Source organism: Chiloscyllium plagiosum, unplaced genomic scaffold, assembly GCF_037043375.1.
Source record: "Chiloscyllium plagiosum isolate Xiang-an unplaced genomic scaffold, Cpla_swu_hap1 HiC_scaffold_5, whole genome shotgun sequence".
Classification (NCBI taxonomy): domain Eukaryota; kingdom Metazoa; phylum Chordata; class Chondrichthyes; order Orectolobiformes; family Hemiscylliidae; genus Chiloscyllium; species Chiloscyllium plagiosum.
The window spans coordinates 57,953,551-57,972,952 of record NW_028270143.1 but is presented as its reverse complement, the minus strand read 5'-3'; the positions used below and the strand labels follow the sequence as shown (position 1 = coordinate 57,972,952).

Sequence of the window (19,402 nt, the reverse complement as noted above, 5' to 3'; positions counted from 1 at the left end):
AAACACAATAAGATTTTTTTTTCTTGGTGGGATGTGAATGTCATTGGCAAGGCCAGCATTTGTTGCCGATATCTACTTTCCTATTCCAGGACCAAATAACATTCTAACCAGTCTACCACAGAGTGGGAATTTACTCAGATCCTTTGCTCACCATATCATTAGTAATTGGGCTATCTGCCAAATAATAATGCTGATGTGGGAATACCTTAAATGAAATTCATCAAAAGTTGTTTTAATGTTTAAATTATTTGAATTATTCAAGCAACAGAAGTATCAGAATCGAGCATCTCCACAAGACTGAAAGGAATTATTTTGAGATGTGTGATGAAATCCATTTTTACTATGTATCTATTCAATTAAGTGTAAGCTAGCAAGTCCTGAAAACTGCAGTATTCATGGATCAGTTTCTTTCAAGGGTTTGCTGCATTTGACTGTTCCAAAGTGTTAGTTATATTTGATTCCATCTAGCAATATGGACTGGGCTTGTTGCAAAGTTTTCTATCGATTACTCAGAAAAGTGAATAGGTTACTGAATAGCCAATTTTAAGCATTTGGATAGAGGCATTCAGAGGAGAAAATTGTTCCCTGCCGGTTGCTTGTCAGTCAGGCATTTAGCCGCACGCGAAGCTATTCCATCAAGAGGGGCAGCTACACCAAGTTATGACTCAGGAGAAGTCCATGGTATTAAGTCCTTAACCAGGTTATAACTGAACTTTGGGGGCTTTTGCGGGATTTGAAATTAGGACTTGCTGGACTTACGGCTAGTAGAATTTTAAGGTGAATTGTACTCTACATATTGAAAATTAAAATAATTTTGTCAGTTGTTGTGACCTTTCTAGGGAAGTAAGATTTATCCTTGACTGATTTGCAAGAATTAACCAATTAATAGCATTACCATAAAAATTGGAGGTAGAAATGAAACCAAGAGTTGAGAAAGCAGATATAGTTGAGGTTGTATCACACTATCAGGAACTGGAAAAAGATCATTGAGTGCATTTGGCACAGAGTGGAAGGCTTTGAAGTTTGGCAATGTGAGCGCTCAAAGTAGGAGAAGGAGTTGTACCATTGTTCTTCCTTTCTTTACCGTTTTGGAGTATGCTACTTCAGCTGCTAAAAAAAACTGTTCATTTTGAAAAACAGAGTGAAAGAAGTGTCATCACAGGATTCTGATGGGTAAGCTGATCAGCCAGTAGGTGCTAATATATAGGTTATAGTTAGAAAGGGTACCAGCATTTTGTAGATACAGTAAAAAATGTTTCTCTTTTCCACAATTTTACATGCCAGATTAAAATAAAAGAATACACTGAATTAGTTAGAAAATAGACAATGGAGAGACATATTGTCTCTCCATGCCTGTATTCTAATTAATTCAGTGTCATGGCTGCAGAACATGGGAAGTTTAGGAACTGAAAGTATTCCAGGGCAAACACATCTGTCACAAACGTCTATAGCTATAAGATCTCAAATTCAGTGTTAATGAATTGGAGACTGAGTTGATGACTTTGCAATGTATCAAGAAGGGGAGAGCTAACTGATTTTTTTTATCTGAAGGCGGTTGCTCAATTCCATTTGTAGCAAGGGACAGGAAGGTGAGACCACAATTAAAGTATTTTAAATGGAGGGAGTACATAGAAATGTAATGATAGTAGGGATAATATAGCAAGACGGTAGTGATACTTTTCTGTGCAAAGAGAAAACAAAACAAAAGAGTTCAGAAGGCAATGTTGCCTAACCATGGCCAGGATTCAAGATATCCACTTGGGTCTAGATTGGAACTTGGAGTGAGAGGGTAAGATTCACTTGCTGTTGTTCACCAATGTCATAGGTGGGGATAGACACTAAATTTGAAGAGCAGAATCTCATGTGTAAAAGCCACATTTGGAATGGCAGAGGTGCATAAGATTGATGAGATAGATACATGGTTCAAACATTGGCATGGGAGAAGTGGGCTTTGGTTCATAGGGTATTGGCATCAGTACTGGGGAAAGTGGGAATGAATTATTGGTAAGAACGGTGTTCTGGAAAAATCTATAACTGAGGAAATAGAAGAGACTTTGGAATAAACACTGGGTGTGAGGAATTAATCTTGTCTAGATGAAATCAAGGGTAGAGTCAAGGCAAAAAAAGCAAAATAATAATAAGTGAAATGAAGGTCAATGAATGGAAGGAAGGGACAGAGGGAATAAACCTTGTAAAATGCCAACAGTCAAGACAAGATTTTACAAAGTTAACAAAAAGGTAAACCTAAAGGTTCTGTATCTGAATATTAATAGTGCACATTGAAGTAGACTCATGGAATGCCTACAGTGTGGAAGCAGGCCATTCAGCCCATCGAGTCCACACCGTCCCTCCAAATAGCATTCCACCCAGACCCATCCCCTTAGCCTATTCCTGTAATACGTGGTAAAAACAATGACTGTAGATGCTGGAAACCAGATTCTGGATTAGTGGTGCTGGAATAGCACAGCAGTTCAGGCAGCATCCAAGGAGCTTCGAAAACGACGTTTCGGGCAAAAGCCCTTCATCAATGAAGGGCTTTTGCCCGAAACGTTGATTTCGAAGCTCCTTGGATGCTGCCTGAACTGCTGTGCTCTTCCAGCACCACTAATCCAGAATATTCCTGTAATACTGCATTTCCCATGGCTAATCCATCTAACCTGCACACCTTTGGGACTGTTGGAGGGAACTGAAGCACCCAGAGAGAACCCACAAAGACACAAGGACAATATGCAAATCACACAATCACCCGAGATTGGAATTGAACCTGGGTGCCTGGCACTGTGAGTGCTAACCACCATGCCGTGCAAGTGCATAAATATTACCTGATAGTAATTTTGGAGATATTGATGCATGATGACAAGAATTGGATCCTCAATGCAGATATTCAAGAAGAATAAGAATTTAGATATAATGAAGGCATTCATTGTTAATCAAGGATAGCTTTAATGCAAAAGTTAGGGATCAACATGGTTCAGGAGATCAGGCTGTAGAACCAAGTTGACTGGAGATGAGGATTATTAGAGGAAATAAGTCACAAGTGGAAGCAACCTACAGATCCCAAAAATTAATCACAATGTAGGACAAAGTATACAAGAAGAAATAGAGTGTTTATAATAAAGGGACAGCAATAATCTTGAGTGGTTTTAATTTACATATTTACGGGAAAAATCAAATTACAAATGGTAGCTTGGATGAGGTGGTTTCTCAGAAAGAAACAGTTTCTTAGAGCAGAACGTTCTGGAGCTGCCCACACTGCAGGTTATAATTGACTTTGAATTGTGAAATGTGCCAGGATTAATTACTAGCCTCAGAATAAATGCAGCAGTAACCACAATATGACCTAAATAAGGGCAACATACTGGCATGAAATCTGAGCCAGCTAAATCAAACCGGGATAATCGGAAAGGGGTAGATCAATACAGAAGCAGTGACAGATATTTAAGGGAATATTTCAAAACACTCATAAGTATGTTGTGACTATAAAGAAAAAATACAAAGGGACGACTGAGTTTCTACAGTTACTTAAAGAAATTAAGAAAATCATCAAAATTAAAAGAAAACAACATATAATTGTGGGAAGTTGATTGGCAGGTGAGATGACTGAACTGATCATAAAGAACAGCTCAAAATGACTGGGAGATTAAACGGATGAAAGAGAGCTTGAGAAGAAACTATTTAGAAATGTAAAAATTGATGGCAAGATTCTACAGGTATTTATGAAGGAAAAGAGTAAGGATTTGCCTTCAAAGAGGGAGAATAGAGAGTTAAAATGGATAATAAGGAAATTATGTATGAAATGAACAAATATTTTACTTCTGCCTTTACTTTAGAGGATACAAAATAAACTCCAGCAATAGCTGTAAATAGAAGGTGGAAGGGAGAGAAGAATATGGTGAAATGGTAATCATTCAGGTAGTAGTATTGAGCAAATTGACGGCAAATTGATGGGTCCATCAGTCCTGATGGACTTTATCCCTGGATCTTACAAGATAGTAAGGTATATGAGCTAGTAGGATAATGAGGTAGGAGGTATTATTATTTAGTTTCTTAAATTTGCTTTATTCTGTACTCACCACTTTCACTCATCCCCAGCTCAATGATAACATGTCCCATGTGTTCACTTTCCACCCAACAGCCTCCGCATTCAAAGGATCATCCTCCATCATTTCCACTACCTCTATCAGGATGTCACCACTTCTTCCCCTCTCCTTGTCATCATTCCCCAAGGTCAGTTCCTTTGTGATACCTTGACCTATGCCTCTGTCACTTCTAACACTTCCTCAGGCCTCCATGGGACCTTCCATTGCAATTGCAGAAGGTGCTGCACTTGCCCTCTTCCTTCCTCACTGTCAAGAGCCCCAGACACACCTTACAGATGAAGCAGTGATTTACATTACTTCCTTCAATATAATGTACTGTATTCATTGCAAATACAGACCACTCTTCTACATTGGTGAGACTAAACACATTCTGGCTGACTACTTTGAGGAATATCTCCACTCTGTCCACAAGAGCTGCCCAACCTAATGGCTGCCTGCCTTTTCAATAAACCATCCCAGTAAGAGGCGCAGTACTTCATTTTCTAACTCGGCACTTTATATGTACAAGTGCCATGGGTTTGCTCACTGCAGAGCTAATCTGTTTTTGACTATTCATACCTATTACATGCATGTTTTTTGCACTGAACTCTCTTCTTTACTATCATTAGTGCTCAAACTCTTTGACCGTAGGCACCATAAGATATAGGAACAGAATTAGGCCATTCAGCCCATTGAGTTTGCTCTGCCATTCAGTCATGACTGATAGGGTTGAGAAACCTATTCTCCTGCCTTCTCCCCATAACCATTGATCCCCTTACCAATCCAGAACTTATCTTTCACTGTCAAATGTACACTTAATGATTTGGCTTCCATAGCTCTCTGTGGCAATGAGTTCCACAGATTATCCTCTGGCTGAAGAAATTTCTTCACATCTCAGTTCTAAAGGGTTGTCCTTTCATTCTGTGTCTTTAGGTTCTAGGCTCTCCTGCTTGTCGAAAGATCTTCTCTGTGTCCACTTTATTTTGTAAGTTACAATGAGATCTCCTTCATCCTTCTCAACTCCATCCAGTACAAACCCATAGTCCTCAACTGCTCCTTATATGACAAGCCTTCATCCCCAGGCTCATTCTTGTAAACTTGCTCTCAACCCCTTCCAATGCCAGCACATCCTTCCTTAGATACAGAGCCCAAAATTGCTCACAATATTACAAACATGGTCTAATCAGAGCTTTATACAGCTTCAGCAGTACATCTCTGGTCTTGTATTCTAGCCCTCTTGAAATGAGTGCGAACATTGCATTTGCCTTCCTAACTGCCAACTTAACCTGCATGTTAACCTGAAGAGAATCCTGAAATAGGACTCCTCAGTCCTTTGTGCTTTAAATTTCCAAAGCTGCTCCCCATTCAGAAAATAGTCTATGCCTCTATTCTTCCTACCAAAGTACATAACCTCACACTTTCCCACATTGTATTCCATCCGCCACTTCATTGTCCACTCGCCTAGCATGTTTCAATTCTTTTTTGCAGTTTCCCTGTTTTCTCAACACTACTTAGGTCTAACTTAGCAACAATGCCTGCAGTTCCTTCATCCAGATCGTTAATGTATAATGTGAATAGTTGTGGTCCCAACATTGACCTCTGTGGATCTTCACTAGCTGCCATTCTATAAAAACCTCTTTATTCCTATTATCTGCCTTCTGCCAGCCAGCCAGCCAATCTTTCGCCCATGCCAGTACCTTGCCCCTAACACCATAAGCTCAGTATCTTTCTGTGTTTCACCCTGTCAAAGGCCTTTGTACTCTGACCATCTCTTCCACTTTCTTCTCCTCTTTCTTTGGCAACAGCATAAAAATACAGTATTCCAGCCCATTCATTTCTGAAGAAGAGTCATTGCACATGAAATATTAACTCTTTCTGTCCCCAGAGATGCTACTAGATCTGATGGATTTCTCCAGCATTTGCTGTTTTTTTATAAAACTAAGGACTTCTGCTTTAATTTTGCAGGAGGTTGGTGAGTGAGATCACATCTTGAATATCATGTGCAGTTTCAGTCCCCTTTTTTAAAGAAGGATGTCAACATATTGGAGACAAGATCAGAGGAAGTTTCGTAAAATGATACCTTAAATGAGCAAGTCGTCTTATGAGAAAACACTGGACAAGCTCGGTTTGTTTCCAATGGAGTTTATAAGATTGAGTGATGACTTGATTGAAGCATATCAGATCATGCATGGTCTTCATGGTGAGGAGGTGCCAGTGTTGGATTGGGATGGACAAAGTTAAAAATTATATAATGCCAGGCTATAGTCCAATAGGTTTATTTGGACGTTTCAAGTTTCAAGAGTTCAAGTTTCAAGTTTGTCAAGCTTTGACAAAGGATCAGTTAGACTCAAAACGTCAGCTCTTTTCTCTCCTTTCAGATGCTGCTAGACCTGCTGAGATTTTCTAGCATTTTCTCTTGATTGCTTGTATGTTGTCTGCTTTTTAAGCAAAACAGAATGTATCTATTTGCACGTGGTAAATTTGCATTTGGACAAGCTCACAGACACACTCATTCTTACACACTCACACAGACCCTCTGTCATACACGCACTCTCTCTCAGACATACTCTCTCGGACATACACTCCCATCCCCTCACAGGCTTATACACTGTCACACACACACATGCACACACTCCCTCTCTCTCTCTCTATCCCCATCTCACATGCACACACATACACCCCCATCCCCTCACAGGCTTATACACACACTCACACACACGTCTTCGGGGTGAAATTGCATTTGGAGAATTGTACTTCCAGATATAGGTGATGTCATGCTGTAGCTGTACAAAACTCTGCTGTGGCTGCACTTGGAGTATTGCGTAAACTTCTGGTCACTGCATTATATGAGGGACATGGAAGCTTTGGAAAGGGTTCAGAGGAGATTTACTAGGATGTTGCCTGGTATGAAGGGAAGGTCTTATGAGGAAAGGCTGAGGGACTTGAGATTATTTTCGTTAGAGAGAAGAAGGTTGAGAGGTGACTTAATTGAGACATCTAAGATAATCAGAGGATTTGATAGGATGGACAGTGACAGCCTTTTTCCTGACATTGATGGCTAGCATGAGGGGATATAGCTTTAAATTGAGAGATGATAGGATATAGGGCAGATGTCAGAGGTAGTTTCTTTAACTCAGGCAGTAGTAAGGATGTGGAACAGCCTGTCTGCAACAGTAGTAGACTTGCCAACTTTAAGGGCATTTAAATAATCATTGAATAGGCATATGGACAAGAATGGAATAGTGTAGGTTAGATGGGCTTCAGATTGGTTTCACAGGTCAGCGCAACATCAAGGGCCAAAGGGCCTGTACTGCGCTGTAATGTTCTATGTTCTATTCTATTTTGCTCAAAAAGCACACAATCTGCAGGCAGATGTTTCCAGAGACAATCCAGAACTTATGGCACTGTTTTACTATTAGGATTTTGCTCTTTCAGGGCAGAGATAAGAAGATTTGTTTCTTTCAGAGGTATGTACAATATTGGAACTCTGTACCTTAGAAAAGGTGAAGACATTGAATATCTAGAAGCCAGAGATAGATAGGTTCTTGTTAGGCACAGGATTTGAAGGTCATTGGCCATAAATGGGAATGTGGAATTCGAAATAAAACAGATCGGCCATGATCTTATTGAATAGAAGAGAGGCTCAAGTGGCCGAACAGTCGGCTTCTGCTCCTATTTCACATGTCTGTATGTTTGTCATTGATGAAACATCAAATAATAGAACTTGCAAGGCTGAAGCCCATGTAAACAAATACATAGTTGCAATGAGTTTGGCTGAATGACTGCAAACAAAGAGGTGGGAAGTTTTTATTGGATTAGTGGAATCCTTTTATTGGTGACAGATAAGGTGATAGCCTAGTGCCATTATTACTTGACTATTAATCCAGAGAGCCTGGTCATGTTCTGTGGACCTGAGTTCAAGTTCTCTCAAGGCAGATGGTGGAATTTGAATTCAATAAATAACTGGAATTAGGAGTCTAATGATGACCATAAAACCATTGCCAATTGTCAGGAACAACCCATTTGGTTCACTCAGGACCTTTAGGGAAAGAAACTGCTGTCCTTACTTGGTCTGACCTACACATAAATCTAGACCCACAGCAATGTGGTTGACACTTCACCGCCTTCTGGGCAATTAGTGACGGGTAATAAATGCTGGCCTGACCAGTGACAGTTACATCTCATGAATGAATATAAAGAAAGCTTTTCAGAGATGTTTAGTCAGTGTGTAGTCAGCTCTACGACACTGTTTTTCCAGATAAATGCTAAAAATTTATATTGTACACTGCACTTTTTTTCAAAATTGGTACATGATTCCACATTTGGAATCATTGTAAGCTGCAAGGAGGATATTGAAAGACTCCCAGAGGACACAGTGATTGGCTTGTGGCTGGGCAGACATTTGACATATTTTGGTCAACAGAATGAGGGGAGACAAGAAAAACATAAGGGTACAATTCCAAAAGGGACTGCAGGAGCAGTGGGACTTTGTGGTATTTGTGCACAAATGCTTAAGATGCAATGGTACTTTAAGAAAGTAATTAAAAGGCCATATAGAATCCTAGGCCTTCTAAAGAGAGGCAAAGAGTACAAAAGTTAATTATACATCTTTTCAAACACTAGTTTAAACTCATATGGTATATTGGACTTTATACTGAGCTCCAATATTTCAGAAATAAAGACTTTAAAGAGGGTACAGAAATGTTTAACAGACACGGTTTTCAGGATGAGCAATTGCCAGTTTGTGCAATTGGAGAAGCTGGGATAATAATCTGTAGAGAAGGTATAGATGAGATTTGGTAGATGTGTTCAATATGCTGGGCAGAGCAGATTGATCGAAACTGTTCCACATTGGCAGAGGGGTTGAGAACCAAAGGGCACCAAAATAAGGTGAATGACAAAATGGAGAAATGAGGAAAATTGTTTTATCTATACTCTGAGAGACAGCAGCTTTTAAACTAGAATTGAATTCTTTTCGAAGAGAGACATTTGCTGGACTACAGAAGTGCAGGGAGGAGGGGCTGGCTGAGTTGTTCCTGTGAAAAGGTGGCATGGATACAATGATTCAAATATCCTCCTTCCTTGCTGCAACCATTTTACTATTCTATTGTTCAAATAATTAAAACTGACAGGAAGAATGGCTTTAAATTGAAAATTGAATTACATCTGCATGCTCTAGGTCCACTGGACCGAAAAACTATACTTGGGTTTGATTTGCCTTATGCCACTCGAAGGGACATCAACTAGTGTTGCTTACTTGCAAAGAAAAATATCTTTTGAACAATTGCATTCAACAAAACTTTGCTTGACAATGTAAACCGATCACAATTCACATCTTTTGGCTTTTAATCACATAATACAGCAAGTTCCACCCCATCTCATTAATACATAAATACCCAAAAAAACACAATTTTAAAGTGCAACAGTATAGAAGGATTAAAGATTTACTGAAATCTCAATGCTTTGATATATCTGCAAAACTTGAAGTCACATTCAAAATCATCAACCCGATACGTCTGGTATATATTCACACAGGTGTTTTAGAATATTCCATATGTTAGTTAAATAACATAGTGAAATTGATGTTATTAATTTACAATGCTCCCTTATCTGCAAACATTTTTGTATTTTAACTTGCACAGTGAATATCAAATTCTCAACATTTTTTTCTAAATTTAAAAGATGAAAATATAAAGTGAAAAAAAATTTAATTCAGAACTACTGGATTATTTTGCTGCCCCACAGTGCTGCACAGCCTGACAGATTTAATTACATGCATTTGTTCTCCCTAAATTCAATGTCTCTGCAACCTTCACATAATTACTTGTCCTTAATTTTAAAGCAGAAAACAATGAAAGATTCCTACCCAGGAAAACCCAATACAGCCAATAGCACCAGATAACATATCACCCAGAAGGCCAGGAAAGGAACAGGCAGCGGGGAAATAGGCATGGAAATGAGGACTTTGCCAGTGGGTTACCTGAAAAGGAAGGTAAATTGTCACAGTCAGTATTATTTCCAAAATAAAGGGGATGTTAGTACATTTGTAATCATTGCTAATGTGACGAACTTACAGTTCTCACTCCAAATTTACTGTTCTAGCAATTGACCATTTGGTTAAGATATTAAGGGGAATACAATAGTCCCACGGTACCCATGGATATTACGTTCCAGGAGATACTTTGGAAGACCAAAACCATGAATAGGAGCGAACCCATTCATTTAAATAGGAAATTTACCTTCCTGACAGCCTCCTGGTCCCTGGTCATAGAGACGTAAAGCACAGACACAGACCTTTTAGGTCAAATCCCATTTGCTAGCACCCAGCCCATACCCCTCCAAACCTTTCCTATTCATAAACCCATCCAGATGCCTTTTTAAATGTTACAATTGTACTAGTCTCCACTATTTCCTCTGGGAGCTCATTCCATGCACGCACCACCCTCTGTATGAAAAGGTTGCCTCTTAGGCCTCTTTTGTATCTTTCCTCTCTCACCTAGAGTCATAGAGATGTACAGCATAGAAACAGACCCTTTGGTCCAACCTGTCCATGCTGACCAGATATCCCAAACAATCTAGTGCCATCTGCCAGCACCCGGCCCATATCCCTCCAAACCCTTTCTATTCATATACCCATCCAAATGCCTCTTAAATGTTGCAATTGTACCAGCACATCCTCCACTACATCCTCTGGCATCTCATTCCATACACGCTCCACCCTCTGCATGAAAACGTTGCCCCTTAGGTCTCTTTTATATCTGTCTCCTCTCACCCTAACCTATGCCCTCTAGTTCTGGACTCCCCACGCCAGGGAAAAGACTTTGTCTATTTACTCTATCCATGCCCTTCATGATTTTGTAAACCTCTGTAAGGTCACCCCTCCGCCTTCGACGCTCCAGGGAAAACAGCCCAAAACTATTCAGCCTCTCCTAGCTCAAATCCTTCAACCCTGGCAACATCCTTCTAAATCTTTTCTGAACCCAATAGGAAGGAGACCAGAACTGCATGCAATTTTCCAAAAGTGGCCTAACCAACATCCTGTATAGCCGCAACATGACCTCCTGTATTCAATACTCTGACCAATAAAGAAAAGCATACCAAACACCTTCTTCACTATCCAATCTATCTGCGACTCTACGTTCGAGGAGCTGCACTCCAAGGTCTCTTTGTTCAGCAACACTCCCAAGGATCTTACCATTAACTATTTCCTGCTGAAATTTGCCTTCCCCCAATGCAACGCCTCGCGTTTATCTAAATTAAATTCCATTTGCCACTCCTCAGCCCACTGGCCCACCTGATCAAGATTCCTGCTGCTGGGATATTCCCTATAATATGTTCCAGCCGCAGCAAACCACAGGTAAGTGAAACCACGGAATACAATTCCATAGTTACGGGGTCGCCCTGCACAATGCTTTATTTTCTCCTCCAACTCCATTCTGATTTAGCCCCTTCCTGCTCTCCCTACCTCCACCTCACTTTTGATGGTTTGCATTGACCACAATGGGCTTTGCATGTAAATACTGAATTGGCTGCAAGATGATTACTGGTGGTGGTTAGTAGTTAAAAAAAGCCAAAAAAAAAAAGCTAAAATAAGATGTAACGGTGATTTTGGTGGTGGGAAAGTCACTTAGTTGTGCACTTCTGAATTTAAAAAAATTGAGGATTCTGATGAAGGGTAAAAATCGAAAGAATTGCGGATGCTGTAAAACAGAGACAAAACATAAATTGCTGCAGAAACTTAGCAGATCTGGCTGCAACTGATGGAGTAAAATCAGACGCGACATTTCTGCTATGGTGACCCTTCCTCAGAACGGAAGAAGGGCTACCAGAACCGAAACATTAACTCTACCTTGTCTCCACAGATGCTGCCAGAGCTGCCGAGTTTCTGCAGTGTTTTCTGTTTTTATTTCAGCACTTCATCTTGTTGGTCAGCTTTTCAAATACAACGCAACAGGTAGTTTCAGATTTATAATTGAAGTTTTTCTTAATGCTGCGCGGACGTACAAGGTGCAAAGGTTTAGCATCAGGGATATAATTTGTAGGTTGAATTCACTCACCCCGGGCATAATGACTCTTTCGACGTCCCACATCAGATCCTCGAAGCTGTCTGGTTCCTGGGGCGCGCTGTCTGGAATTAGCGATCGCAGGTACCCGGGTTGCACCGCTGGGTAAACAGCTCGCTGCTCAATTAATTTTAGGTAATCTGTGATATAATCCACCATCTCTTTACCCCTTTTTCGGAATTCCTCGAAATCCATACTGTTTGTCTGATTCCAACTAAAGAAAACAGCAGTTTAAAAAAAACAATTGAAAACTGGTGCACAGCCTAAAACATAAAATCCACGCGTTTTTCTTAGAATTCTGGAGAAATGTATACAATGTAAACCCACTATGTAAACAACATGAGCCACCTTTGATGTCTCGTCAAGGGTAAATCGATTCGAACTACGGGTCAAATTCGATTTGTATACTCTCTGTGCCCCGACCTTTCTTCACCAATTGCAATGTATTTCGAAAACGTGTTTTCTATTTATTGTAGTATGCGTTAGCGTGGCTACACTTAACCCGGTGACCCTTGTAATAAATCCTTTCTAACGCAAAGTAATCCGAATGTAGTTAAGTACAGTTTGACCCTGTGTAGTTACCAGCCGGATTATTGCATTTACTAAATGGTAATCCGTCTATTGCTGAAATATTGTACTCCTGCATGATTGGAATGAACTGTACTCACGTGTGACGACTATGCCGCTGAGTTGCACTTTGTTCTTTCCAGTTTCAAGTAAAACTGGAAATATATATCACAGTCTCAGCCACTCGAGGGCAAGCAATTGTCCCCGCAACTGCAACCACCAATCACAGTCAGGATCAAGCTCCTCCTTTGCTCTAGGCTTGCCACCTGCGTTTCATAAACCTGTCAGGACAACCTCAACATGTGCGGAAGGGGGAAAATAAAGTCGTAATACTCGAAAATTAATGTCCTGGTCGTGCAAGCCCACTGTTGATAATTTTTCCTTCTGTGTGTATGAATAATGGAACTTTTAACATAGAAAACACAGCAGAATAACGAGGTCATGAGACCCATGGTGTCAGTGTTTGGAAAAATAGCTATTCAGCCTGAGTCCACTTTCCAGCTCATCCTGGAATCATAGCTCAAAGGTCAGAATTTAATGTCATCCTCCTGTGGCAAGTTTTCAGGGGCAGGAAGGTCACGTAATCTGTTAGGTGGATGGTGAGTGGGTAGGCAAAAGTGAGGATTGCAGATGCCGAATCAGATTTAGATTAGAGTGGTGCTGGAAAAGCACAGCAGGTCAGGCAGCATCCGAGGAGTAGGAAAATCAACGTTTCAGGCAAAAGCCCTCCATCAGGAATGGAGGCAGGGAGCCTCCAGGGTGGAGAGATAAGTTGGAGGGGTGGGGGGCAGTGGGGGGAGGGCGGTGAGTGAGTGACTGGATAGACGATTGGCTGAGTGGAGATTGTGAGTGGGTGAGTGGAAAGACGATTGGCTGATTGGCAGAAGGCAGAAAGTAAGGATAAAGGAATCTTTTTCAGGATGGGTCAGAGATGGGACCATAACTATTCATATTGTACACTAATGATCTGGACATTGTTGCTAAGTTTGCAGATGTCACAAAGATACGTGGAAGGACAGATAGTGCAGGTGAAGTGGAGAGGCTGCAGAAGGAATTGAATGCACTAAGAAGTGGCAGAAGGAATACAATATGGAAAAGTGCAAGATATCTACATTGTTAGGAAGAATATAGGTGGATGCTATTTTATAAGTATGGAAAGGCTTTGGAAATTGAAAACAGAAATAGACTTGGAAGTCCTAGTTCAGATTCTCTTAAGGTTAACATGCAGGCTGAGTTGGTAATTAGGAAGGCAAAAGCAAAGTTAGAATTCATTTCAAGAGGGCTAGAAAACAAGAGTACAGATGTTCTGCTGAGGCTGCACAAAGTCCGACTACATTTGGTATATTGTGGGCAATTTTGGGCACCATATTTAAGGAAGGATGTGCTAGCATTAAGAGGAGTCCACAGGCCTTTTCCAAGAATGACTCCTGAGGATGAAGGAATTGTCAGAAGTGGAGCAGTTGAGGAGTCTGAGTCAGTACTCAATGGTGTTTAGAAGGATGAGGGAACACCTTATTGAAACTTACAGAATACTAAGAGGCCTGGATAGAGAGGACATGGAGAAGATGTTTTCAATAGTAGGAGAGACTAGGGTGAAGGGATGCACCTTTAGAACTGAGATCAGGAGGAACTTCTTCCACCAGAGAGTAGTTAGTCTGTGGAATTATTTGCTGCAGAAGGCTGTGGAGGCCAAGGTATTGAATGCAATTAAGACAGAGATAGATAGATTATTGATTGGGAAGGGGATGAAGCATTATGTAAAGAAGTTAGGAGAATGGATTGTCATACATATGAGCCAAATTGAATGGTGGAGCAGACTATGTCTATTGAATGGCCTAATTCTGCTGCTGTCTTATGGTTTTATGAAAGCCTGTGTCCAAGTTTTGATGTTTTCTTGGTATAGTCTACATTAATGAGCTAGACATGAATTCAGGAGGAGAAAGTGAGGACTGCAGATGCTGGAGATCAGAGCTGAAAATGTGTTGCTGGAAAAGCGCAGCAGGTCAGGCAGCATCCAGGGAACAGGAGAATCGACGTTTCGGGCATAAACCCTTCTTCAGGAATGAGGAAAGTTTGTCCAGCAGGCTAAGATAAAAGGTAGGGAGGAGGGACTTGGGGAGGGGCGTCGGAAATGTGATAGGTGGAAAGAGGTCAAGGTGAGGGTGATAAGTCAGACTGGGGTGGGGGCGGAGAGGTCAGGAAGAAGGTTGCAGGTTAGGAAGGCGGTGCTGAATTTGATGGATTTGACTGAGACAAGGTGGGGGGAGGGGAAATGAGGAAACTGGTGAAATCCAAGTTCATCCCTTGTGGTTGGAGGGTTCCGAGGCGGAAGATGAGGCGCTCTTCCTCCAACCGTCGTGTTGTTGTGGTCTGGCGATGGAGGAGTCCAAAGACCTGCATATCCTTGGTGGAGTGGGAGGGGGAGTTGAAGTGTTGAGCCACTGGGTGGTTGGGTTGGTCGGTCCGGGTGTCCCAGAGGTGTTCTCTGAAATGCTCCGCAAGTAGCCGGCCTGTCTCCCCAATATAGAGGAGGCCACATCGGGTGCAGAGGATGCAACGACTGAGACAAGGTGGGGGGAGGGGAAATGAGGAAGACTGAGACAAGGTGGGGGGAGGGGAAATGAGGAAGACTGAGACAAGGTGGGGGGAGGGGAAATGAGGAAGACTGAGACAAGGTGGGGGGGAGGGGAAATGAGGAAATGAATTCAGGAGGCTTGCTTAGTAAATTTGCAAATGACATGAAAATTGGTGGTGTGGAAAATAGTGAAGAGAAAAGCTTTAGACTTCAGGCAAGAGGCAAATGGAGTTTAATCCTCAAAACTGTGTGGTGATTTGTTTTGGAACTAGTCATAGAGATGTACAGCATGGAAACAGACCCTTCGGTCCAACTCGTCCATGCCGACCAGATATCCCAACACAATCTAGTCCCACCTGCTAGCACCTGGCCCTTATCCCTCCAAACCCTTCCTATTTATATACCCATCCAAATGCCTCTTAAATGTTGCAATTGTACCAGCATTCACCACATCCTCTGGCAGCATATTCCATACACGTACCACCCACTGCATGAACAGGTTGTCCCTTAGGTCTCTTTTATATCTTTCCCCTCTCACCCTAAACCTATGCCCTCTAGTTCTGGACTCCCCGACCCCAGGGAAAAGACTTTGCCTATTTATCCTATCCATGCCCCTCATAATTTTGTAAACCTCTATAAGGTCACCCCTCAGCCTTCGACACTCCAGGGAAAACAGCCCCAGCCTGTTCAGCCTCTCCCTATAGCTCAAATCCTCCAACACTGGCAACTTCCTTGTCAATCTTTTCTGAACCCTTTCAAGTTTCACAACATCTTTCTGATAGGAAGGAGACCAGAATTGCATGCAATATTCCAACAGTGGCCTAACCAATGTCCTGTACAGCTGCAACATGACCTCCCAACTCCTGTACTCAATACTCTGACCAATAATGGAAAGCATACCAAACGCCTTCTTCACTATCCTGTCTACCTGTGACTCCACTTTCAAGAAGCTATGAACCTGCACTCCAAGGTCTCTTTGTTCAGCAACACTCTCTAAGACCTTACCATTAAGTGTATAAGTCCTGCTGAGATTTGCTTTCCCAAAATGCAGCACCTCGCATTTATCTGAATTAAACTCCATCTGCCACTTCTCAGCCCATCTGGTCCAGATCCTGTTGTAATCTGAGGTAACCCTCTTCGCAGTCCACTACACCTCCAATTTTGGTGTCATCTGTAAACTTACTAACTGTACCTCTTATGCTCGCATCCAAATCATTTATGTAGATGACAAAAAGTAGAGGGCCCAGCACCAATCCTTGTGGCACTCCACTGGTCACAGGCCTCCAGTCTGAAAAACAACCCTCCATCACCACCACCACCCTCTGTCTTCTACCTTTGAGCCAGTTCTGTATCCAAATGGCTAGTTCTCCCTGTATTCCATGAGATCTAACCTTGCTAATCAGTCTCCCATGGGGAACCTTGTCGTATGCCTTACTGAAGTCCATATAGATCACATCTCTGCCCTCATCAATCTTCTTTGTTACTTCTTCAAAATACTCAATCGAGTTTGTGAGACATGATTTCCCACGCACAAAGCCATGTTGACTATCCTGAATCAGTCCTTGCCTTTCCAAATACACGTACATCCTATCCCTCAGGATTCCCTCCAACAACTTGGCCACCACTGAGGTCAAATTCACCGGTCTATAGTTCCCTGGCTTGTCTTTACTGCCCTTCTTAAACAGCGGCACCACGTTTGCCAACCTCCAGTCTTCCGGCACCTCACCTGTGACTATCGATGATACAAATATCTCAGCAAGAGGCCCAGCAATCACTTCTCTAGCTTCCCACAGAGTTCTCGGGTACACCTGATCAGGTCCTGGGGATTTATCCACTTTTAACCGCTTCAAGACATCCAGCGCTTCCTCCTCTGTAAACTGAACATTTGGCAAGATGTCACCATCTATTTCTCTACAGTCTATATCTTTCATATCCTTTCCCACAGTAAATACTATGCAAAATATTCATTTAGTATCTCTCCCATTTTCTGTGGCTCCACATAAAGGCCGCCTTGCTGATCTTTGAGGGGCCCTATTCTCTCCCTAGTTACCCTTTTGTCCTTAATATATTTGTAAAAACCCTTTGGATTCTCCTTAATTCTATTTGCCAAAGCTATCTCATGTCCCCTTTAGCCCTCCTGATTTCCCTCTTAAGTATACTCCTACTTCCTTTATACTCTTCTAAGGATTCACTTGATCTATCCTGTCTATACCTGACATATGCTTCCTTCTTTTTCTTAACCAAGCCCTCAATTTCTTTATTCATCCAGCATTCCATTTACCTACCAGCCTTCCCATTCACCCTGACAGGAATATACTTTCTCTGGATTCTTGTTATTTCATTTCTGAAGGCTTCCCATTTTCCAGCCGTCTCTTTAACTGCGAACATCTGCCTCCAATCAGCTTTCAAAAGTTCTTGCCTAATACTGTCAAAATTGGCCTTTCTCCAATTTAGAACTTAAACTTTTTGATCTGGTCTATCTTTTTCCATCACTATTTTAAAACGAATTGAATTATGGTCACTAGCCCCAAAGTGCTCCCCCACTGACACCTCAGTCACCTGCCCTGCCTCATTTCCCAAGAGTAGGTCAAGTTTTGCACCTTCTCTAGTAGATACATCCACATACTGAATCAGAAAATTGTCTTTTACGCACTTAAGAAATTCCTCTCCATCTAAACCTTTAACACAATGACGGTCCCAGTCGATGTTTGGAAAGTTAAAATTTCCTACCAGAACTACCCTATTATTCTTACAGATAGCTGAGATCTCCTTACAAGTTTGTTTCTCAATTTCCCTCTGACTATTAGGGGGTCTATAATACAACTCCAATAAGGTGACCATCCCTTCCTTATTTCTCAGTTCCACCCAAATAACTTCCCTGAATGTATTTCCAGGAATATCCTCCCTCAGCACAGCTGTAATGCTATCCCTTATCAAAAATGCCACTCCCCTTCCTCTCTTGCCTCCCTTTCTATCCTTCCTGTCGCATTTGTATCCTGGAACATTAAGCTGCCAGTCCTGCCCATCCCTGAGCCATGTTTCTGTAATTGCTATGATATCCCAGTCCCATGTTCCTAACCATGCCCTGACTTCATCTGCCTTCCCTGTTGGACCCCTTGCATTGAAATAAATGCAGTTTAATTTATTAGTCCTACCTTGTCCCTACCTGCCCTGACTGTTTGACTCACGTCTCTTCTCAACTGTATCAGTCTCAAATTGATTTCTTTCCTCACTATCTCCCTGGGTCCCCCCCCCCCCCCCCCCCCACCTTACTAGTTTAAATCCTCCCAAGCAGTTCTAGCAAATTTCCCTGTCAGTGTATTAGTCCCCTTCCAATTTAGGTGCAATCCATCCTTCTTGTACAGGTCACTTGTACCCCAAAAGAGATTCCAATGATCCAAAAATGTGAATCCTTCTCCCATACACCAGCTCCTCAGCAATGCATTCATCTGCTCTATCCTCCTATTCCTGCCGTCACTAGCTCGTAGCACTGGGAGTAATCCAGATATTACTACCCTTGAGGACCTCTTTTTTAAATTTCTGCCTAACTCTCTGTAATCTCCCTTCAGAATCTCAACCTTTTCCCTTCCAATGTCGTTGGTTCCAATGTGGACCATGACCTCTTGCTGGCCCCTCTCCCGTGAGAACATTCTGCAACCTCTCTGAGACATCCTTGTTCCTGGCACCAGGGAAACAACACACCATTCTGCTTTTTCTCTGCTGGCCACAGAAACGTCTGTCTGTACCTCGGATTACAGAATCCCCTAACACAATTGATCTCTTGGAAGCCGACGTACCCCTCGTTGCATTAGAGCCAGTCTCAATACCAGAAACTTGGCTGTTCGTGCTAAGTTCCCCTGAGAATCCATCATCCCCTACATTTTCCAAAACAGCATACCTATTTGAAATGGGTATATCCACAAAAGACTCCTGCACTAGCTGCCTACCTCTCTTACCCTTCCTGGAGTTAACCCATCTATGTGACTGTATCTGAGACTTTCCCCCTTTCGTATAACTGCCATCCATCACATACTGTTGCTGTTGCAAATTCCTCATTGCTTCTAACTGTCTCTCCAACCGATCCACTCGATCTGATAAGATTCGCATCCAACAGCATT

At 41.8% G+C, this 19,402-nt stretch overlaps 1 protein-coding gene across 3 annotated transcripts in view; it reads right to left on the bottom strand.

Moving 5' to 3' along the window:
* ddc (dopa decarboxylase) overlaps positions 1-12,930 on the bottom strand; it is a 111,402-nt gene extending 98,472 nt beyond the window's left edge. Inside the window, exons 1-3 of one of the 3 annotated variants that reach the window (XM_043690111.2) lie at positions 12,811-12,930; positions 12,137-12,356; positions 9,946-10,059 (exon numbers count right to left, since the gene is read on the bottom strand). In XM_043690111.2, the coding sequence (XP_043546046.2) occupies positions 9,946-10,059; positions 12,137-12,337 (315 nt within the window). In that variant the 5' untranslated portion in view covers positions 12,338-12,356; positions 12,811-12,930. Of the gene's footprint in view, positions 1-9,945; positions 10,060-12,136; positions 12,357-12,469; positions 12,715-12,810 lie in introns of those variants that run through there. The other 2 variants (XM_043690110.2, XM_043690113.2) reach the window with 2 other exon arrangements.
* Positions 12,931-19,402: the final 6,472 nt, after the last annotated feature.